Source organism: Falco rusticolus, chromosome 14 (assembly GCF_015220075.1).
Source record: "Falco rusticolus isolate bFalRus1 chromosome 14, bFalRus1.pri, whole genome shotgun sequence".
Lineage (NCBI taxonomy): Eukaryota > Metazoa > Chordata > Aves > Falconiformes > Falconidae > Falco > Falco rusticolus.
The window spans coordinates 569,226-590,842 of NC_051200.1; the positions used below are offsets into that span (position 1 = coordinate 569,226).

At 57.0% G+C, this 21,617-nt stretch overlaps 2 protein-coding genes across 6 annotated transcripts; both read left to right on the top strand.

The window, feature by feature from the left end:
• The first annotated feature begins 52 nt into the window (after window positions 1-52).
• FAAH2 (fatty acid amide hydrolase 2) lies at window positions 53-7,851 on the top strand. Its single transcript, XM_037408263.1, has 11 exons — window positions 53-241; window positions 376-458; window positions 805-938; window positions 1,253-1,462; window positions 1,897-2,016; window positions 2,536-2,671; window positions 3,498-3,615; window positions 4,357-4,476; window positions 5,442-5,553; window positions 5,923-6,117; window positions 6,774-7,851. The coding sequence occupies exons 1-11, from the start codon at window positions 65-67 to the stop codon at window positions 6,947-6,949; spliced, it is 1,581 nt and encodes a 526-aa protein (XP_037264160.1). The 5' UTR covers window positions 53-64; the 3' UTR covers window positions 6,950-7,851.
• Window positions 7,852-7,954: 103 nt separating this feature from the next.
• On the top strand, window positions 7,955-21,159 carry LOC119157376 (interleukin-22 receptor subunit alpha-2-like). 5 transcript variants are annotated; one of them, XR_005107507.1, is made up of 9 exons: window positions 7,955-10,687; window positions 11,160-11,280; window positions 12,075-12,250; window positions 13,162-13,340; window positions 13,809-13,962; window positions 14,265-14,389; window positions 15,419-15,700; window positions 16,684-17,065; window positions 18,862-21,159. XR_005107507.1 is itself a non-coding variant. In XM_037408264.1 (7 exons), the coding sequence occupies exons 1-7, from the start codon at window positions 10,633-10,635 to the stop codon at window positions 16,181-16,183; spliced, it is 1,575 nt and encodes a 524-aa protein (XP_037264161.1). In that variant the 5' UTR covers window positions 7,955-10,632; the 3' UTR covers window positions 16,184-16,604. The 5 variants fall into 5 exon arrangements, 4 of the variants coding, with proteins under 4 accessions (XP_037264161.1, XP_037264162.1, XP_037264164.1 ...); XM_037408264.1 differs by lacking the exons at window positions 16,684-17,065; window positions 18,862-21,159 and having other exon boundaries at window positions 15,419-16,604; XM_037408265.1 differs by lacking the exons at window positions 16,684-17,065; window positions 18,862-21,159 and having other exon boundaries at window positions 15,422-16,604.
• Window positions 21,160-21,617: the final 458 nt, after the last annotated feature.

A 21,617-nucleotide genomic window follows, 5' to 3' on the forward strand; every position in this document is an offset into this window, starting at 1 on the left:
CCCGTTGCCGCGGCAACGCGGGCGGCGCCGGCGTCACTTCCGCCGCGGCGGCGCTGGGGCGGCCATGGCGCTGTCGCGCGCGGAGCGGTGCCTGGCGCTGCTGCTGCGGCTGCTCTCGCGCGCCTGCCTGGCGCTGCTGGGGCTCGTGGCGGCCGCGCCCCCGCGCGCCGTCCCGCCGCCCCGCCGCCCGCTCCTGCTGCTGCCGGCCCGGCAGCTGGCGGCGCGGCTCCGCGCCCGGCAGGTGCGAGCGGCACCGGGAAGCGGCGCCGGGAAGCGGCGGGGGGTGCCGGGGCCGCCCCGCGACCCGCCCCCCCCCCCCCCCGACCCTCCGGAGCGCGCACCTCACCGCGGTCCCCGCTCTGCCTGCCGTTGTAGGTGACGTGCGTCGAGGTGGTTGAGGCGTACGTGGAGAGGATCAGGGAGGTCAATCCCCTCATCAACGCCGTCGTTAAGGACAGGTGAGGCGGGGAGGCGCAGGGACGGTCGCTCGCCACCGCTGCCTCTCCCCGGGCCCCACTGCCTTCCCCGGGCCCCGCTGCCCGCCCCGGGCCGGGCTGCTGCGGGTGTGGTGCAGCCCGGGCGCGCCCCACGGCGCGGCTGGCAGCGCTTTGCCCGGGCGCAGAAGCAAAGACCTGGGGCCGTTGCAAAGGCGCCGGTCTGTGCTAAAGCCCGGGGACTCTGACCTTCACGTTACCTGCTCCGGTGCACGTAGCATCTGCCCGGCCTGCGGAGCCGGCTGCCCGCTGCCAGTCCCGCCGGGCTGGAGAGAAGCGCCAGAGCCCCCCCCCCGCTGCTCCCTTTCAGGTTTGAGGAGGCCCTGCAGGAGGCGCGGCAGGTAGACAAGCTGCTTTCGGAGGGCCCCGGCGACGACTACCTGGAGGAGAAGTTCCCCTTCCTAGGGGTTCCCATCACCGTCAAGGAGGCCTTTTCTCTGCACGGTGGGTTTGCCCTCGCTTCTCTCCAGCTGCACAGGTCGTGACTTGCTGCCTCTTGGCCGCATGCTCCCAGGGAGGTGGGTGGCTGTGGCGGGGCGCTTAGGGGGAAGCAGCTTCCCTTTCCATGGCCTGCACCCCGTCCTGCCTGGGCTCCTGTGTCCGTGTTCTCCTTAAGCACCCAAATGCTGCAGGGGCTGCACCGCTGCAGAGGAGCAGCCCTTGTTGCAGACGTGCTTATTGCAGCCTGCTTCCTCCACGGTCATCTCGGGGGAGCTGGCCCTGACACTTGCTTCCGTCTTTCGATCTTGGCACCACAGGGATGCCCAACACATCTGGCTTGGTCAGCCGCCGCAATGTGATTGCCACCTCGGATGCCATGGTGGTGTCCCGGCTGAAGCAGGCTGGTGCCATCCCGCTGGGCGTAACCAACTGCAGCGAGCTGTGCATGTGGTACGAGTCCAGCAACAGGGTCTACGGCCGGACCAACAACCCCTATGACCTGCAGAGGATCGTGGGTGGCAGCTCAGGTGAGCTCCAGCACCTCAGCATAGTCCTGCACAAGCAGCAGGTTAAAATGCAGCAAGGAAGGAGAGCCCCCAGGTCATCTGCATGCTGCTTTAACTTGTTGGTGGGCTCTTGGAGAGCCAGCAGGCCTCTTTCCTGGGCAGTGCAGTAGGCCATTTGGAGGCCCGATGACTTCGCACCTCCTGGATGTTATACCCAGCATCGCTTCAGCTCGCTCTGTTTTATTCTACACGCAAACAGCAGTGCTGGTGTGGCACTTCAGCAGGAAAATCCCTTTGGCCCGCATTCCCCAGCTGTCCCCCAGATGCTGCTAAACCCAAGGCAGCTCCCACCCCATCTGCATGCAAAGTGAAGTGGCCGCTGTGGGATGCTCTGCTTTGCTGGATGATTTGCACTAGGAGCCTGTGGGATTTTTGCTGTATTTTCTCCCATGCAGGTGGGGAGGGCGGTGTCCTGGCAGCTGCATGCTCAGTCATAGGTGTGGGCTCTGACATCGGTGGCAGCATCCGGATGCCTGCTTTCTTCAACGGAGTCTTCGGCCATAAACCCACAACAGGTAAAGCAGGTGTGGGGATCTCCTCTCCTCCTCAGCAGAAATGTCGGGAGGTGGGGATGTGGGGTGTGGAAGGAACCTGTTTGGGGCACTCCTGTGCTCCTCTCTAGTGGGATTGCTGCAAGGGCACAGGCAACTACTTGCACGGGACAAGCCCACTGCCTGAGCACAGCCTGGCTTTGGCAGTGGGAAGCCATTTGGTGGCAGAAGGCCAAGAACATGGGAGGTGTTTTACCCCTGGTATTGCATCCTCAGCGTGGGATGTTTTCCCAAGGTCAGGATCTGCTGCTGGGGTGTTTCCCTGGCAGTTGGTGTCCTGGCTGGGTGCTTTATCTCCTTTCCTCACCCTACGCACCTTACCGTCAGCTTGCAAGCACTGCTGATGCATGTGATCCCTGGGCGACGGCTTCCCTCTGCACCTGGAGGCCACCCTCCTGCACAGCTTGCCCCAGCTGGAGGATGCTCCTGAGTGCTTGCAGATGCTCACGGGGCTGTACCCAGTGTCTCCCTCTGTGCTTGCAGGCGTCGTGCCCAATGATGGTCAGTTCCCAAACGCTCAAGGGGTGCGGACCAGCTTCCTGTGCACAGGGCCCATGTGCCGCTATGCGGAGGACCTGGAGCCTATGCTGAGGGTCATGGCTGGTCCTGGAGTCAACAAGTAAGTTGTTCCCACTGCTTTGAGCCTCTGAGTTCGCCTCGGGTACTTTCTGGTCAGCACAGCATATTGGTCCCTATTTAGCATACAAGACAGGTCTGCACCACCCAGGTTGCTTGTTCCTCCAGCCCTGGCTTCAGCAGGACCCTTGCAGCCAGGGCTGTCCTTCCCACCACCCATGTGCTCTGGGGAACAGGCAGCCATGGTCAGCCGGGTCTTCCTCGGAGGAAGACTTCTTTTGCGTGCTGCTCCAGCCAGTGCCATCAGCAAGGTCCTTCCCTCCTGGGGCTGGCCTTTCTTTTGAGTTTCACGTGTACTTTTTCTTGTTGCCAAATAATTACTTTTACACCCCACACCATGGCCCCATTTGATCTCTTCATAGGTCTGCGCAACCAAGCGGCCCTTTATGCACAGGTACCAGTAAGGAGCAGAGTGGAGATGGGGCAGACTGGGCAGGTCCTGCTTCTTGCTGCAGCCTGCACACAGTTTCTTTCTCCGTTACTGCTTTTGTTTCTCCACAGCTCTTGTGGTGCAATCCCAACCTCAGTCATGGCCGCAATCTAATTACAAGGTCCATCCTGAGAGATGAGGATTGTCTAACCGCAACAGATGTGTGGAAGTAGCTGGGACTGATGGGGTGGGCAAGCAGCTGGGTGGGTTGTGGGCAGCAGGCATCTGGGACTCTCCTTCCCACCCTGATGAGTAGTGCAGGGTGTCCTGAGGACCGATCAGGTCTCCTGAGGGCGTGTTAACAAAGCATGTGAGCAGTTCTGGCAGCCAGGGGAGGAGCAAGGACAGATTGGTGAGCAAAGTGCTGTTCCTTTCCCAGGCTGAAGCTGGATGAAGAGGTATCACTAGAAAAAATAAAATTTCATTGCATGGATCATGATGGTGGGTCCATTTTTGTGTCGCCTGTGGACAAGGAGATTTTGCAGGCCCAAAAGAAGGTAAGAACGAATGAAGGCTGACCCTCACTGGGGTAAGCCTGGAGATAAAACCTGGGGAGACCAGTCCCTGGGGGCAAGGTGAGCTGCTCTGTGCATGGTTCCTGCAGGGGCTGACGGGATGGAGGGCTGCAGGTTACACTGCTGTGGAGGCAGCCTTGAGTCCTGGTTATATGCTTCCAGTGGAAAAAAAGGCAGAAAGAACTCTTTCTTCTTCTGTGTTAAAGAAGAAGCAAGGGGGAAGTCTTGTGAGCAGTGGCAGATGCCAACAACACCTATGTTAGAGTGCACTGGGGTGTGCAAAGCTTTTGGTCCAATTTCCATTGTGATAGCCGTGTTTTGCTTTCGTAACATCTCTTGCCCATTTTATGGAGACCTTCAGGGGGCACATCACACAGCAAAGGGACAGGTGTGTGTTCACAATCTTCCTAGGGTTGCTGCCTGGCATTTAGTCATGCAAAGGACTTTTCCGGTTTTCATTTAAACCTTCTCTGATACTCTCGGTGCTCTTCTGGAGCATCACTGGAGGTGGCATGGAGGGCTGTTCAGGGAGCTCCAAGGTTGTTATCGGATGGAGGAGGTGTCGCTGCTCAGGGCAGAGGGGAGCAGGCAGGAGCTGCAGGATCCCCTGCTTGGCAGTCAAAAGAAGCTGCTCCTGGGCTCTCTTCTGTCCCTAGTTTCCATGGACTGACTGCAGCACATCATGTCCTTGTGGAAGCAAACCCTTCCCACTCTTCCCCTTAGGTGGTGGAGCACCTTGAAAGTGAGCTGGGGGTCGAAGTTCAGCGCGTGGTGATCCATAAGATGAAGTATTCTTTCCAGATCTGGTCAGCCATGATGTCATCCAAGGACAGCGATGGGCAGGTATGTCAGACCAAGCTGGCAAAGGCACAAATTTGGCATCAGCAGAGGAGAATCAGCTGTTTGGAGCCAGCCGTGGAGAGCTGTAGGCTTCCTAGACCTGCCCAGGGGATTTCTCTGCTCCATTTGTCCCTCCAGTCCTCCTTTCGTCTCTTTCCAAAGCTACACAGCCCTTTCTCCCTTGCTTTCCCATGAGGTGATGATGTGGCTCCCAGCAGAGGAGCAACATGGTTTAGGGGGGGAGAGGCCACTTTAGCACGTTGACCTTTTCTGTGCAATTTCATGAGTGAACCAAGCAGGTAGCATCCTGCCTCTCTCTGACCTCTGTGCTGCTGTAGGTTGGGATTAATGCCTGTTAGGGTGGCAGGACTGAGGTGGTGGATTAGCAGCTTTTCAGCAGCAGGCCTGCATGCGTGATTTTTTTTTTATTTTATTTTTTTTTCTTTCCTTGAATTGTAGCCATTGCACCATGCTCTGTGCATGCATGGAAGTATTTTGTAGCAAAAATCAACTCTCAGGAGTGTTATGCCTTGTGCATTCCTGCCACACAGGCATCAGTGAAAGGGAAACCAACCCCACCTTGCTAAAGAGGCCCCTTCTGCCTCCTTTTTCCTGATCCCACACCATATAACAGCAATAAATGCCCCCAGGAGACATTACCTAGAGCATCATCCCTTGCATCTTGTCAGAGGAAAGGGACTTAAAGGTCCTGCTTTGTGGGGCTCTCCCTCTGCAGAGTGAGGTCCCCTTCTTGCTGTCTCTGGCAGGGAGAAATGCTCCTGCTGCCGCTCTGGTTTAGCGCTAGAGCTGCATAACACTCGTGATGGGCATCACTTGTCTGAAAATGGGAACAGCTTGTGTCAGGATAATTGGACAGCTGGATATTTCTCCGTCTTTTATCAGCCTGTTCTTTCCCATGGTGCGCTAGCTGGTGGTGCTGATGGAGGAAGCGTGTGTGTGTGTTACAGGAGGCACAGCTATTCACGGACCTGCTGGGGGATCACGGCAAGCCGGTGTGGCCGCTGTGGGAGCTGATGAAGTGGCTTGTGGGGATGTCCTCCCACACTCTGCCAGCTATCGGTAAGGCTGGGAGGAGCCCCAGGGCGTGCGAGTTGTTAGATGAAAATGATTTCCTTCCAGTGCCTCGCAAAGGGACTCCGTGGTTTGCGCTGAGCAGCTTCAGACTGGTTTGTTTTTTTTTTTTGTAGTGACGGTTGGTGTCACTACACCAGCCTGGTGTAGTGGTGTAGCTGGGGAGACACTGCCTGCAGAGCCATGCCACGTGCAGGGGGCAATTTGCTGTGGGAGCCGGTGTGCCAGCAGGGAGGGGGACTTGGGAGGCCCCACATGGAGCTGGGGGATGCTGCGTGTGGCTGTGCGATGCGCTTTCTACCTGCTTAACCCACAGTCCTCTCACTCTCTATTCCTCTTCATGCCCTTACCCCGCAGCCTTGGGGCTGACAGAGAAGGTGATGAAACTCAACCCTGGTGGGAATGCCAAGCTGGTGAGCATGGGGAAGAGCCTGCAGGAAGAGATGGAGGCCCTGTTGGGGCCGGATGGGGTGCTTCTTTACCCCTCCCACCCCACCGTAGCTCCTAGGCACCACTCCCCCATATGCATGCCCTTCAACTTCGCCTACACAGGTGAGCAGCTCTGAATCCTCCACTGGGGTGCAGGCAGGGGATGCAGGCATGCCCACACCCACTGCAGCAGTGCAGGCTGGGAGCCAGAGTGTTTTGCCCACGGTATTTCCATCACTGACAGTGGGCTTTGGAGTGCAGAGGGGTGTCTGGCTGCTTCAGAACATGAGGCCAGGATTATGGCCCTGCTTTAAAACTGTCCACGGTGAGGCAGGTCTGATTGAGATGTCTGATCTTGGGGAGGGGGGGTGTTCTGCCCCACCTCAGAAGAACGCGTTCACACTGTTACAGCTAGTGCTGTGGTTTAGCAGGCACCCAAGAGCTCCTGTGTGCTCCTTGATGCCAGCACTGTTGCAATACTGTCTGGCTTCGGAGTAGTGGAGGGATGGTGTCTGGGGCAGGAATGTCCCAAAGCAGATCCTGGCATGCCACAGCAGGTGCCACATGCATGTGTCATCACTCGTGGGTGCAGTTTGCACATGTGATGTAAGCGCTGAGAATCTCTGGACAGTGATGTGCCCTTGTTGTCATGTCTCTGCGCTCCTTGCCACAACTGTGCCGCGCCATCAAGGACCAGCTTCCAGGAGCCTGGTGCCATGCCTGGCAGCAGCTGCCTACCCGGTTGCTGTGCTTGTCTGATGTAGCCTTCTCTCTTCCAGCTATCTTCAACGTCCTGGGCTTGCCGGTGACACAGTGCCCGCTGGGCCTGAGCAGTGAGGGCCTGCCACTGGGCATCCAGCTAGTAGCAGCTTCCTACAATGACCACCTAACTCTGGCAGTAGCCCGGTATCTGGAGAAGGCCTTCGGAGGATGGGTTTTACCTGGGAAAGTTTAGCCTGGGCCCCTTGCACTGCAGGGAGGCAGGGACGGAGATGGTGGTGCCCAGCGAGGCAGTGGCAGTCCTGTCATGGCACTACCCACTCCCTCCGCACCCCACTTTGCACCCTCCTGCGAGCACCCAGCAGTGCCTCCGGCCCCTGGGGAAACTGGGCTGTTCCTGCTGGAGTCATCTCCTCCCTGCAGCACCCTCTGCCAGGAGAGACACCTGCCCATCCCGTGGCCCTGCGAGACCCCAGTGCCGCAGACTGACAGCGTGCTGCCTGCATCCTGCCTGCAATGGGCACCTGTGATCTTCCCCTGGGTGTGGAGATGGCAGTCTCTAGCGCTTGCTGCTTTGAAGATGCTGAGTGAAGGCTGGGGAAAGAAGGTGCCAGACTGCTGGGGGACAACCACATAGCACTGCCCCTGGGGCCTGGGGACCCTGGGTGCCCTCTCCTTGGCCTTGCCCTGCACACAGGCTTGCTGGCCCTTGCAGCCTCCCTGAGCTGCCCCAGGGTTTCCCCCACTAACTCTAAAGGAGAGGGTGCTGGAGGCAGCTATATGCCAGCGTGACCAGCAATGCCTTGTAGGGTGGATGGTGCTGGGCTCTGCCCGGTGCACAGCTGGCAGGCAAGGGAGAAAGGGGCTTTTGCTCTTGTGCAGCTTTAGCAGCACTGGAAGAGCTCTTAAATGCTCTTCTCTATGTTGAGCTGGCTAAAGCATCTCCTGCCTGTGTCTTTCCTTTCTGTCCCAGGCGATCACCCAGCCTGACTGGTGTCCCCTGCCCTCTCAAGCTGCCCGGCCCCTCTGCCCCCAGAGTGGATGCAGGCAGAGGCTCGGGCAGCTGGCTGTTCCCAGGGCGGGCAGCAAGCACAGGATGTTCTCAGCATGGGTGGTATTAAAGAGTCTGTCCAGTTTGCTGCTGGCTGCGTCGTCGTTCCCGATGGCTGTTGCTCCGCAGGCTGTGGGGCTGCAGTCCCCCAGGTGCTGGCCCCATTCCCACCCGCACCGTGGGATGTGCCAAGGCTGCCAAGTGCTGCTGGCTGTGGGTGCAGCGCAGGGACAGCAGGGAAGGTTCTGGCACCTGCCCCAAAGGTGGCACTTAGCCACTGCTAGGCTCTTGCTTTAAAATGGCCGGACTCAGCAGTGTCTGCTTGGCTCCTGGCAGAGCTGAAGGGTGCTGGGGAGCTCCAGCGGTGCTGCGGTCAATGGCTTTGTTAGTTTGCACAGCATTATGCTCTTGGGAAGTGTCAGCCCTGCTGCTTTCTCCTCCCAGTGGGCTGCCAAAGGCTTGGGGCTCGTAGGGCGATGATGAACCATGTGCAGGTTCCTTGGTGTCTCTAGGGCAGAGCAGGCGTGGGGTCCCAGGGCTGTGCACCCAGCCTGCAGCACTGATGTGGGCAAGGATAAAACCTCCTGGTGTTGGCTTTGCGGGGACATCCTGGCTTATGTCCTGCCACGTGTCTCCCCTGGTCCCGGCCCATTCCCTGTGCTGCTGTCTTCTGTCCCCAAGCCACTGAGGGTCCCCGCAAGGGGGAACGGCGGCGCTGGGTGCAGCCCGGGTGCTGAGAGCAGGCAGAGGGCACTGCCGAGGGCTGCCTGGCTCGGGAGCCTGCAGCCAGGTGAGGCACCAGCAACAAGGAAGGAAGAAACAAGAAAAACCAACCCTGACTCAGGAAGAGGTATGATCCACCAAAGCCAGATCACGAGGTCACGTGTTGCGGGGTGTCTGCCGCAGCCTGCCGTGTGTGGCACAGCGGACGGGGGCCCGTCGCCCAGCTGGAAGGAGCCTGGCAGCTGGACAGACCCTGACGATGCTTCAGGGACCACTGGGAGCCAAAGGGGATTGCTGAGCTGAAGGTGGTTGCGTTCAGCAGTGTGGCGAGCGCAGGTGGCCGCCGTGTTTGCTCTGGTGGGTTCCTGTGATGGCAGGGGTCAGATGAGCAACTGCATGGCCCAAGGTAGGGGGGACAGCTGGTGCTTCAGGGTGGTGATGGGGGATACCTGCGAAGAAGGGGATGTGCAGAGGAGAGGGGGTTTAATCTCTGCAGTCTCAGCTGGCAGGGCAGACACTAAACCGTATCTTTAGAGAAACCACAACGTGGGGAGGGGTGCTGGGTTTTTCCCTCTGGCCAAGGTGGGATGGGACCCAGTGTGCTGGGGTCAGCAGGGGCTGGCAGGGACCATCCTGTGGCCATGCTCGCTGCTGTGGAAGCAGTGGCCACCTGCCCAGTGCCTCCTGCAGCAGGAGCAGCCCTGTCTGCCCGTGCAGGCAGCCAGCTCCCGGGGTCTCCTCAGCTTACCTACTTTCTCCTCTGCACCTCTATGAGTCCCGGGAAAAGTTCTGAGCACCCCTTCCCCAGGGAGAAATGCTGGCTGTCTTCCCCAGGTGCCTGCTGCCAAGCTGGGAGGGCTCAGGCTGGCATCGGGGCAGGGGGAAGCCGTGAAGTCACTTACCACGTTCTGGCTCTGGCATTTCAGCGGTCTTGCTTCAAGGTTCAGAGCCATTGCTCACAGTTTGCAGCTGTCTATCCCCACTTGCTGGCTGCTCCTCCTTGTTTCCAGCTCTGAACACTTGCAAGGGACATAAAACACAGGAAGAGCATTTTATACACACCTGCCAAGGTGGTCACACTCATAATGTTGGTGTGAAGTCAGTATAAAACAGGAAAAGCAAGAGGCAATAGGTAGGAGCAAGTCAGCCCTACAGGTGTCTGGTCTGACCAGGGGGATGCTCCTGCCCACCTGCCTCTGGAGGTGATCCCAGGTGAGAGACGTGTCCCCACAACCTGGAGGTCAGTGTTGGTGGCCTCAAAGCCAAGCCCTTGCACATCTCTTTCCAGAGGGCAAGCAAGCTCCATAGCCAGCAAGATCAGGGCAAAAAAACTCCCCAGTAGCTGAGTGGTGGGGCAAGGCAAGGTATGGAGGTACTGGACAGGTTTCAGAGAGAGGGAGGAGGAAGCTGGGTGGTGCTGCCCCAGCATCCCCCCAGGGCTGCAGTGCGGGTGCTCCCTGGGACTGGTCTCTGCTGTGGTTCATGTGGACTGAGGTCTATACTCGGAGCACAGCACCCGAAATAGGTGCCTTGGGGTGTCCAGTTTCTCCCAGCTGGGTGCTGGCATGCATGGTACTCTCCCCGGGGCTGGAGGTGTCGCAGCGGTGGTATCACTGGCTGTGCCTGTGTGAGTCATGCCAGGAGCAGGGCTGAGTCACCGCTGGAGCAGTGTGAGCATCAGGCTGGGAGCTTTCTCAGACCCATGTCCCGGCAACACTGGCAGTGTGACTTCTTGCTGCCTTCAAGGAGGGACCAAATGCCACTGGGAACCAGCTAGAGGTGGGAGCAGCAGGAGGTCCTTGCAGCAAAGTGCCATGGCAGAGCATGGCAGCTTCCCACTGTCCCCACGGGCTTCCTTGTCACTGCAGACTGGAGGGCACCTGCCCTGCTGCTGCTTCCCCCATCCCACACTGCAGTGGGCCCCTCCGTGCCACAGCTGGGCACGCAACCTCCATGTGCAAGGCATGCCTGCTGCAGGCGTCACTGGCCACAGCTTCAGGAAAAAAAAATATTTTCTCTAATCACAGGTTCCAGCTACCCATCGTGTTCGCAGGTGGTGGAACAGCTCCAGCACGCCTGTGCTTTCACCATGTCCCCCAGCGCGGCAGTGTAGAGCTGGGGGCAGATGGACGGGGCACGGCAGGATGAGCCCTGCCCTGAGCCTGCTGCTGTCCCTGGCCAGCTGCACCCTGCTCTGGGGTAAGTCTTGCTCTGGAGCTGCTGCAGCAGGCTGGGGGCTGGCCCTGGCCGCAGTGTGAGGAGAAGCACAGGGACACCTCTCAGGCCCACAGAAAGTACCTGCAGGGAGGAGTGGACTGAGTGGTCTTCAAGGTGTGACGGGAGAGAAAACCCCAGGGTCACTAGCAATTTCAGCAGGGTGTCAGTGCCTTCACAGGCCTGCAGCTAGGATGCTGCAGGCTGTGTGAGAGATTGGCAGGATGCAGATGCTGAGCCCCGTGCTGGCAGCCAGCATTTGCCTGAGCCTGGCAGGGAGTCCGTGTCTGCCGGTGTGGGACCAAAGCTGGGTGTCGAAGAGTTGAGGGGAGGCCCCATGATGCCTGTGTGAAGCGGGGAGATTTGTGCAGCATGGCCAAGCAGTGACAGGCGAAGGAGCAGCCCTGTCGGAGCAGAGCGATGCTGCCTAATGCCTGTCTGCTTCCCCCCTCCCCAGGCATGCCGTTGCCTCCACGGGATGTGAGGCTGGAGGCACAAAACTTCCATGTCCACCTGCGGTGGGAGCCAGACCCTGGCTCACCCAGCAGTGCCACATACCAGGTGGAGTGGAGGAGACGGTAAGTGGGGCGAGGAGGAGGGGATGGAGGTGGATTGTCCCCCCGCACCCTGGCCAAGGGCTGTCAGGGGACTCCAGTAGCCAGAGGATTATTACCTGGCAGTAAATATTGTAGAGTTACAGAACAACAGAACTGGCATGGAGCTCTGGAGACCAGCTCATCCAGCCTCTGCTCAGGCAGGGTCACTTCAGGACTGTGTCCTGTTGGGCTTTGACCACCTTCAAGGATGGAGCCTCCACAACCTGCCTGGGCAACCTGTTCCCTTTCATCACTCTCCCAGTAAAAAACCAAAAGGTGTTGCTTTTTGGGGCTGTGTTTTGGTTTGGGTTTTTTCCCTTATGTGTAAAGGGGATTTCCTGTACTTGAACCTGTGCCCACTGCCTCTTGTCCTTTCATTGGGCACTGCTGAGAAGTCTCCATCTTCTTTACTCTATCATGTTGGTAAGACCCCCCACCCTAAGCCACCTTCTTTTGAGCCTAATCAGTCCCCACTCACTCAGTCTCCCTCATCTTTTGGCCCTTCAGTGGGCTCTCTCTGGTGTGGACGGTTTTTTTTCTTTGGTGGAGAGCACAGGTCAGGGCTCAGCACTCCAAGCACCGCCCCACCAGTGCCTGTGAGAGAGGACTTGCCTTGCTGGCAATGCTCTTCGTGATGCAGCCCAGGATGCTGTTAGCCAGTATTTGTGCTCTCCCATGCTTTCTGCTTGGGCAGCATGGCGATGGCTAGGCAGCCTTGCCTTTTTGGCTAGGAAGGCGCCAAAAAGGATAAATCCCTGCATTTTCTCTACGGGCAGAACCTCTCCCTGGACCAAGGCAGACACCTGCGGGGGAAACAGCACCGGCTCCTCCTGGGCATGTGAGCTGTATTTTGACAAGATCCACGATATCTACTGGGCAAGGGTGAGAGCGGTGGCTGGAGGCAAGCTGTCCAAGTGGGCCTCTTCCAGTGAGCTGCAGCTGTACAGAGACAGTAAGGACCAGGGAGCTCCTTCAGCTGGGCTCCTGCTCTTCTTGGGGGGCTGATGGGGAGAAGGGTCCTTGGAGAGGCCTGGTCAGATACGATGGGAAATCATGTGAATAAAGGTGGGAAAAGTGCCAAGAGCCCTGACCAGGAGGAAAGGGATGGGAACAGAGCTGCTGGAGAAGGGCTGGATGAAGAGCAAGGGGACAGAGGAGGAGACACAGTGAGGTGAGGACCACGAGTGGGAGACCCCAGGCCACCAAGGTGCTGTGAGAATTTAGGGGTCTGGAGAATACAGTGAGATGAGTTGGGAAAGAGGATACCCCTCCAGGCTTGCCTTTTAAAAGCATCCCCTGGGAAAGGGCATTTTTGTTCTGCAAGATAAGGCTGGTGTGGGCTGGTGAAGGCAGAAGTAATCCCTGCAGCACTGCCTTTGCCTGGCTGCCATGTCTGTGAGATGTGGGCACGTGCCTCTTCTCAGTCACAGGCCAGCTGTCCTGTCCAGTAAGCCTAGCTGTGTTTTGGAGGGAGGAAAAACTTCAGGACCTTCCCCTTCCCCACCTCATAAGGGGTTGTTGCAATGAACTGAATGTGTGAGTGGCTAAAATGAGATGTATGTCGGCTGTCTGGGTCCCCTCTTTCATTCCCTCTGCATCCAGCTGGCATGGAAATAGATGCACTTAGCTAAAAGAGCAATTGTTGTGCTCTGCAGGTGTCATAGACATGGTGGCTGCCATTTCTAGGGCGGTTTCATAGCACCAAGTGCCATCAGGCTAGACCTAAGAAAGTTTCTGTATGCTGGGAGCGGGATGTCCAACAGAAAACCACCATTTTAGAGAAACTAGAGGCCTGCCTTATGTTTTGAAGGGCTTAATTTTCCTAATTTTCCTCCTCTTTTTTTCTTTTTCCCCTCCCTACAGCAATTGTCGGCCCCCCCAAGCTGTCCTGGCTGCTCCAGGGTCACATCCTCACCGTAAATATCACCATGCCGCTCACTCCCTACAGAATCAAAACCAGTTCTTTCAAGCCGGTTGACCAAGTGCTGCTCAAGCTGTGGTACTGGCTGAGCCTGTATGAAGGGGATGTGCTCATTCAGCAAGTAGGTGGCAGGGTGGGCAAGGCTCAGAGTGCATGGGACTTGCAAAAGCTTTCCTGGTGCAGCAGAGATGCCCGTGATTCAGTTACATTGGCGGGGCAGTGCCTGTGCCTGTGGAGGTACCCAGGTCCTGCCCACACCCAGCAGTGCAAGCAGGCATGGGACACTTTGCACTCCCAAGTAGGGGCTCGCAGCCTGAGGGCAGCAGGGGTCCCTTTCATCTTCTAGAATGTGTGAATAAGAAAAACCTGTAACAACGTCTGTTCGGATGAAAGTATGCAGTAGCTGTTTAACGAGACACTCTGCGACCTGAGCACTTCCTGGGGTGAAGAAACAAGTGCTGGGGAGCAGGGAGGGAGTGTCTGTGCTCCACACCGTGGGGCAAGTGGGTGTCAAGGCTGTACTGGGGAGTGGAGCAGTGCACAGACCCCACCTCCAGCTGCCTTGGCTACACAGCCCCTCTGCTTCCAGGTGCCCTGCAAACGGAGCAGGGAGGAAGCACCGTGCACCTTCAGGTACCTGAAGCCCAGCACACAGTACTGCATCCGGACAGCAGCCGTGGGCATGGCCAGGGAGCAGAGCAGGGAGGCCGAGCAGTGCCTAGTGACTCCGGCAGACCCCGCAGGTAGGAGCTCTCTCGCTGCTGCAGTTGCATCTCATGTCCTGCTTGCAGCACAGACACATGTGTGGGTGTGGGTCACTCCCCCCCTAGCCATTCTGGTCAGGGTTGGTGGCTCAGTAACACCCTGTGGGGACCTTTCCTGGGGAGATGCTGTCTTGCCATCTGCCTTGGGCTTGCCCAGCATCACCTCCTTGAACATCCCAGCCTGCTGTGGCAGCTATGGGGAAGCACTGGCACAGAGCGGGCTGGGGGGGGATGCCAGCTGAGGTCCTTCCATCCCTGAGCCTGTTGTGACCTCCTGGCAGGCTTTCCCTGGGTCCTCCTTGCTGTGCTGAGTGGTGTCTTCCTGCTGCTGGGTGTGGCCGGGCTCTGGTTCATCCAACTGCACATCTTCCCCAGCCCCTCAGAGATGCACCTACCAAAAACACTTGTAAGTGAATGATCCTCCTCTAGCCTCTTCCCTGTTTGTGCTGTGGCCAAGCTGGGGTCCCCTGTGTTTGCAGGGGGCTCAACACCTCCTTCCCTCCACCTCTTGTGCCACCAAACCATCTTGGTGCCTCCCCTGCTGTCTGACCCACCATAACCCCAGGCCTTGCTGCATGGGAGACAATACTGGTGTGATACATGTCAGCCATGGGTCACACTGGAAGAAGCTGTTTTGGGTAGCACGTAGCCTGCGAGTAGAGCCCTCAGCGCTAGGAGCCTCCTGCTTTAGATGGTTAGCTTTTGCTTGGCTACATGTCCTTCTACAACAGCTGGAAGGGGAGAAAGAAGCTAAGAGAAGCAAACAGTGGGGCTGCTAGCCTGGGACAGACTGGCCTGAGTGAGAAGTAGCCCGTCACTGCTCTGGCCTTGGGATAAACGCAGCCTGAGGCTCAGGGAGGCTCCCAGGGCTGCAGCCCTGCTGAGCTGATCCAGAACGTGTTCTGGGTTGGCAGGACTGAGCCGTCTGGAAACAGTTGCCGGGATAGCCTTTCTCCCTGAGTCCCAGTTCCCCCTGTGTCCCAGTCTCCCAGTGCTGGGGGTGGCAGCAGTTGAGCACTTTGGGGACAAAACCAACTTGCTCAGTTGAAGAAGTGCCCTGCGCCAGGGTAGGGAGGAGGTGGTCTGTGGCTCCACTTGCTGGCCCAGCTCAATGCCAGCATCCTTTGCTTTCCTGTTCTTCCTGGCTTCTTTGCAGGGATTGCTTGCATCTCTGAGCAGGTGAGAGTTCTTCCATCAGCCTCTGACAGGTGGGGCATAGCTTGAAAAGCAGCAGTGTGATAGGATGTGACCATGCCCCAGCATCAAAACCCCCAATGCTGCAGTGAGCAGAGCCCTGCCTGCATTCCTCTGGGGTGTGAGACAGCAGACGGGCTGGCCGGCACTGTCCCCTTCCCCAGGGTGTATGGTTCATCACCCCCAGGCTGGTGGAGTTTTCAGCAAGCTGAGGCTGGCTGCTTCACCGCTGGTTTCTCAGCAGGCTCTCCCAAACAAAGAGCTGAATGTGCCCATCAGGGTGTCCACCCCCGAGCTTGAGGAGGACTCGCTCACCCTGCTCCTGCAGACCCTGCTCCCCTCCCATGTGCTGCCTGCAGCTCAGCATGCAGCACCCACAGTCCAGCTGCTCGTCGGAGAAAGCGTTTCCCAGGGCACAAGTGGCTACTGTGCCAACGGGTTTGGCCCAGACTGCCACGAGGGAAGGGACACGTCCTGCACCCACAGCCAGCCAGGGCATGCTGATGCCTCCCAGGTCGGGGAGGTGAGTATTGGGGGTGAGTTGGAGCAGCCAATGCCAGTGGGACTGACCAGAGACAGCTACACAGGTGACAGGGACTATGGGACATCCGAGACGTGGCTCTCCCCGCACAGCCAGTTTTCTTCGAAGTGCCAGTGCCCAGCCCTGGAAGCAGGCAGCTGCCTTCCTCTGCCCACACCAGGCCGGGGCTTCAGCCAGGAGGACCTGCGGGAGAGCCTTGGCATAGCAGGGCACTGGGTACCGCTCAGCTCTGTGAAGCTGCCAGCCAGCGAGGAGGAGGATGGAGGACAGCTTGTCTGTGCTCTCCAGCCCCTGCATGGCCATGGGACTGGTGACAGCACTGCGCAGCCAGGCAACTTGGAGCAGGCAGCGCTGGACGTCCCCCTCCCCCGCCCCTACGAGCTACCCCAGTTGCCCCCCGATGTTCTGCAGGCAGCTCCCTTCTCTGGCTATGAGCCACATCCCCCAGCTGATGGTGAGCCATAGCAGGCAGGCGGGGGCACGCTGGGAGCTCCAGCACCCGGATCACAGCACCAGGCAGCTGCCTGGAGTTGCCCTGGGCACTGTGGCTGCCTGTTCAGGCCTGCCTGTGCCCTGCTGGGGACAGGGCTGGGGTGAGCTCCCGCACGGGCAGGCACAGGCATGCACTGGGTGCAGCTGCCATTGATGGGAGAGATCTTCAGAGCTTTCCTCTGTGACTTAGGTGCTCTTGAACCAAAGCATAAGGAATACATACCAAAGTTGAAGGCCCAAAACTTTTATCTATTTATCCATCTATATATGTATGTATCTGTGTGTACCTTATATAGACTAATAGAAATTTATGTATATACATATATATATATAAACCTCTTTATGAAAGAGGAGATTTTTTTAAAAAAAATTTACTTTAATGGAAACACTGATTGTGCACTGGAGCTGTTTTTTAAATAACACTAATTTATTATGGAAAATTGGCTTCTGTGCTTATTCTTTCTGTGTTACAGAGCCAGCACTGCCCTGACCGAGCAGCATCTGGGAAATGCAGTAGGAAAACTTGGGGTTTCCCTGGGAGAAAAATGCACCTGCAGCTGGTCTGCATATTGCTGTCATGTGGGGAAAAGGCTGGTTCTTCAGCAACAGCTGGATTGTTTTATTATTCCTTCTACCAGCACTGGGGCAATTTCCTTCTGAGGAGCCCTGCCCTGGAGTCATCTCTCCGGGCTGTGTTTGTGAGGCTGCACTTGCAGCCATGAGGCGAGGGAAAGCCCTCTCCCCTGGCATCGGGCAGCATCTTGCTTTGCAGCAGGCTGGGACTGATGGATTCCACCTCTGAGAGACAAATCCAAGCTCCTGGATTCACAAGATTTAAGATGGATTTGGGAACAGGTAAGAAATTGGTGTCCAGCATCCAAGCGTCTGGTGCAGGGGACAGAGGGGACAGCGTTGCTAGCCTTAGGGAACCCTTTGGGGCCCTTGTGCGGAGCCACTTTCCAACGCCCCGTGAGTCATCGCTGAGAGCCCAGCTATGCAGCCCCTGGGAGTGGCTGTGCCTGCCTTTGCCAGGCTGCCAGCCTCCCTCTTTTCCTGCTGCCATGGCCAACTCAGCCGGAGACCTGCAGCAACACTGGCTGCGGCTTTCCGGCAGCTAAGCGGGGCCAGTGGGGTTGCCCTGTTGAGCACTCCCAGGCCAGGGCAAAGAGGTGTCCTGTCCCCAGCTGCAATGCTGCTGGGAGAGCTTTGTCCCTGCCCCAAAGCACGCAGCTGTGCTTTGTGCATCTCGTTAGTAAAATCTCTCTTAGTGGTGACGTATTAGTGGTGACGTATCGTGTTTGCATCTGTCCTGTTTGGCTGGGACGGTAATTGCCAAGTGAACTCCCCGTCCTCATCTCATGCCAAGAGACTTGTTATATTTTCTCTCCTCTGCCCAACTAAGGAGGACAGTGACAGAGCAGCTGGGTGGGCACCCGACATCCAGCTGGGGTCAATCCACCACAGATGATGTGAGGATATGTGGTGTATTCAATAGATTGAGCTGAAATTTTTAAAGACAGAGGTGGTCCCAAAAGCTACTGAAAGGAACATGCATGTTATCTATATGCTATTTGCTGTCAAGAAAGTTCCTCTCAGGCTCAGCTGATACAAGGGTCTGATTTTCCTTAACTTGTTTCACTTTCTCTTTTTAATAACATGAAAAATTGGGAAACAGGTATCTCCCATAATTTTGGGTCGTGTGAAATGGCCTTTTTAATTTTCAGGTGTTTAGAAAGCAAACAAAAAGCCAAGCCAGGAGAATTCACCAATGCTAAAATCAGGCAGACTTCAGAGGAGTTGAGGCAAACACAGGAGCCAAAACACAGCTCTGAGCATCCCGCAGCAGTCCTGGACTGTCCTTGGTGATGGAGGCATTTGGCCATCAAGACAAGGAAGTTGGGGCTGTTGTTTAAGAGTGAACAGAGATGACATGCCAAGGGCTTGCTCTCTTCCCATCCTTCATTGTGGTGTCTGGTCACCACCCCCTTTGTGCTTCATAGTCTTTGGTGTGTCTCAAGGTCACAGTAAAAACCCTACACCCGCGGAGCCCTGTGTGACTGGCCACACGGCCAGCAGGACTGATGGGGCTGCCAGCCTCACCACCGCTCCTGAAGGTCATTGCATGGTGGTAGGGCATATGCAGGGAACTGTTCAACAGAAGTGTTGGTCAAAGCTGCCCCGGTTTTTGTGCCATTAGACTCTGGGAAAGAGACACAAAGCTTGAGGTCCTCCAGGCCAAGAAAAGACCATGCATTGTGCCAGCCCAGCCCGTGCTGCATCAGCCAAGACCGGGGCTGTTTGCTGGACCAGCACGGTGGGACTGAGCTGGCTCCCACAGCCACCCTGCTGAAGCAGGGCACAGCCAGCGCTGTTGTAACAGCCTGCCAAATCTCCAAAGTTCAGGAGAAAACCGGCTCTTTTCTTAGTATCTGGCAGGGTAACTGTGCTGGGATCCTCACAGGTGATTCAGGCAAGTTACTCACTGGCAGCGGAGACTCATCCTGACCCAGGGTGTGGTTGAAGCAGCTGAGATGTCCCTGTTCTGTATGAAACAGAAATGTTAGTGCAGGCTTGTGACATTTCAAGATGGCATTTTAGCAGCTGAAGTTTCCAAGTGGGTGTGTAAGAGGGGTTTTTTTGCTTCACTTCAGATATGCAAGCAGCGTGTGGGGCTCTGCAGAACCACAGCAAGAAGAATGATGCTTACTGCAGGAGTGAAGGTCCAGCATGTCCTGACGGGGACCTGCCACCACTGTGCACAGCTCAGGGTCTGGGTAAAGCGTATCTGGATTACACCCTGCTCTGGTCTGTCTGTCTGGGCGTTACACATTGAGCAGGATAGGGTTGTGCTGGATGATGGAGTTGGGTCCAGGGGCAGGTCCGCAGTCCCAGCTAAGCCCATGCAGCAGGGTGCCTGGCTGGGTCCCTCCATCACTGCTGCAGCACTCGGGCATGTGCATGCAGCTGGCTCCCACCCTGTGCTCGCAGGCATCCCATGCTCCCCCAGCAGCCTGGAGATGGGTGAGCCAGTGATGGGTTCTCAGCCATCCCACCCAGCCCCACAGTGCCCATCATCTTGGAGGTCAGCTGCTGTTTCTCATGCTGGCCTCAGGCCAATGGCCACAAAGCCGTGCCTGGAGGTATTTGGTGCAGAGGCTTGTGAAAGCTCTGACTCACTGTGATCGATAGGCTCATTCCTGGCTGCTCTCCATGCTGTCGTCGGTGGTTTCAGCTTCTGCCAGTACCAGATCAAAGCAATGAGAGGAATGCAGCTAAAAGCAGCTCTTTATTAGAAACAGCAGTTATAAGACTATGCAACAGGGTATTTCTTATTACTAATTCTCAAAGAGCTGAGCTGCCAGCCTATAAACATATTGGAGTGGAAAATTGCTATGCGTAGGCTAAATGGGACTTTTGGAGCTGCCACACAGGAAACATAGCACCTAATGAATATGAGGGAGAGGGCGGCTCCTGAAATGATGGGGGAAAATGAAGCTCTGATATTCTTCAGGCTGCTGGAATAAAGGAATATCCCTATTTGCCTTTGAAAGCCATGAGAGGCAGAGATACAGAGAGGAGCATCTTGGGCTGCAGCTCACCCCCTGGATCTGCCCTGGCCCTGTGCCCACCTTGCTCTGACTGTTACTGCAGCTTCCCTGTTATCCAGCCACCCCTGTGCAAGGTGCCTTTGCAATGGCTCTGTAGCTCCAGGTGGGTCCCTGGAGTGACACAGAGCAGCAGCTGCAGAGCTGTCCTGCTGGACCCTGTCCTTCAGCCCAGAAAGGCTTCGTGGTTTGACTGGTCTGAGCTGCAACGTGACCCAGGCCACTGGTGCCTGCTGCATCAGTCCCCACAGTGCTGGGCCAGTGGGTCAGGAAATGGGTGGTCTTAGCTGCTTGGCTTGGCTGAGAAACCCAGCAGGATGTAGGTGAAGACTGCAGAAGCCCCAGAAGCTGGAGACTAAGTGTAACGTGTTTGGAGCGTATGCACGGCAAGGGCTGCAGGGCTGGTAGACTACAGAGATGTTAACTTGTTGGTTCAGACCAGGGTGATTCCTCCCCAGGCGGGAGCTCTCCTGCAGCTCAGCCAGTCGGGACCCAAGCCTCGGAGAGTGATGGGGATGCCCAGGTCACCCCAGGGCCAGGCTCTGAGGCTGGGAGGCTGCAAAGCGAATCTGTTCCCACTTCATGTGCCGGTCTGGGAGTGCCCTCGTCTGGGAACGTGTGGCAAGTGTCTGCATTCAGAAGGTACCATGGGCGCCCTGCTGAAGCCGAGCCACATGTCACCCAACTCTATCACCAGGTCCTCTGTCTCCACATGTTGGGCTCCCCTGTGTCAGCTGGAGGCGCCTGACAGCTCGCCCCTGCTCTTCCCGGCAGCGAGCGCCGACAGGGTCTGTGAGGTAGGGCTGGTCCTTGTGCTCCCCATCCTCCTGATGCACGTGGCAGGGGATTTCTGGTCTGGGGACAAGAAATGGACTGAGTGGCTCAGCTGGGTGCCTTCCCGCTTCCCTTGCACCGCTTCAGGCACACTGATCTGTAGCTCTCTGCCCACAAATACCACTCATGCTCCCAGTGATAGACAGCACAAGCAGAGCTGCCCTCTAAGCTGGTGCACATCATCTCATGCGATGCACACGTGAGTTGGGAGGGTTTTTTTATGCTTTCTCCCTGTGGCCATCCTCACCAGCCTGTGCTTGCTGCCCTTGTCCTGACAGCAGAAGTGAGGAGCCTGCCTTCAGGATTTTTCATTATATGGTATGAAACCTGGCATCCAGGGGATGGGAGCAGCTGGAAAACAGGCTAGATATGGATTTTTGTTAGGAGAAAGGTCCCAGCTGAGTGGCATGCCCAGGCGGGATGGATGAACATTTCACCTCATCTGTCTCCCAGTCTGATCTGTGCCTGACAGACAGGGATTTGCAGACAGAAATAATGATCTCTCATTAATACCCCTTCGACCACTTTATGAAAAATGAGAGCCTTTACTTGGGCACGCAGACACTGTTGTCTCCCTGTTTTGTGGTCAACAGGATTGCGGTCAGCCTCATGGTTAAAAAACCCAGGCTCCCAAGCACCCTGTCCGATCTTCCCCAGGAAAGTCTCCATGATGTCCCACTCCACAAGAAGAGAGGACACAAGAGACTAAGAAACATGTATCTCCCACCAAGATTTCAAAAAGACTTTCCTCATGGCACCTCTGAAGCAGGTACCTCTCAACCTGGCTGAGCCCCAGCATTGGTAGGGGTAGGAAAGGGCACCAAACGAACTTCTGCCTCCTCTCCCCGACAAATAACACCTAATGCTGATTTGCGGCTCCTGAGAGCTTAAGATCTTGTCTGCCAAACTCTTCCTCACCGCTCCCAGGATGCATGGCACTACACAAACAAGGGTGCGAGCTGGTGTCG

What these genes read in the sequence shown, in the direction of transcription:
- FAAH2 (XM_037408263.1), top strand. Translation starts at nt 65, where the DNA reads ATGGCGCTGTCGCGCGCGGAGCGGTGCCTGGCGCTGCTGCTGCGGCTG. An exon ending in TTTTGCAGGCCCAAAAGAAG is followed by an intron (nt 3,616 to 4,356) that starts GTAAGAACGAAT and finishes TCTTCCCCTTAG; the next exon opens with GTGGTGGAGCACCTTGAAAG. An exon ending in CCACACTCTGCCAGCTATCG is followed by an intron (nt 5,554 to 5,922) that starts GTAAGGCTGGGA and finishes CTTACCCCGCAG; the next exon opens with CCTTGGGGCTGACAGAGAAG.
- LOC119157376 (XM_037408264.1), top strand. Translation starts at nt 10,633, where the DNA reads ATGAGCCCTGCCCTGAGCCTGCTGCTGTCCCTGGCCAGCTGCACCCTG. An exon ending in CAGGTGGAGTGGAGGAGACG is followed by an intron (nt 11,281 to 12,074) that starts GTAAGTGGGGCG and finishes CTCTACGGGCAG; the next exon opens with AACCTCTCCCTGGACCAAGG. An exon ending in GGGATGTGCTCATTCAGCAA is followed by an intron (nt 13,341 to 13,808) that starts GTAGGTGGCAGG and finishes CTCTGCTTCCAG; the next exon opens with GTGCCCTGCAAACGGAGCAG.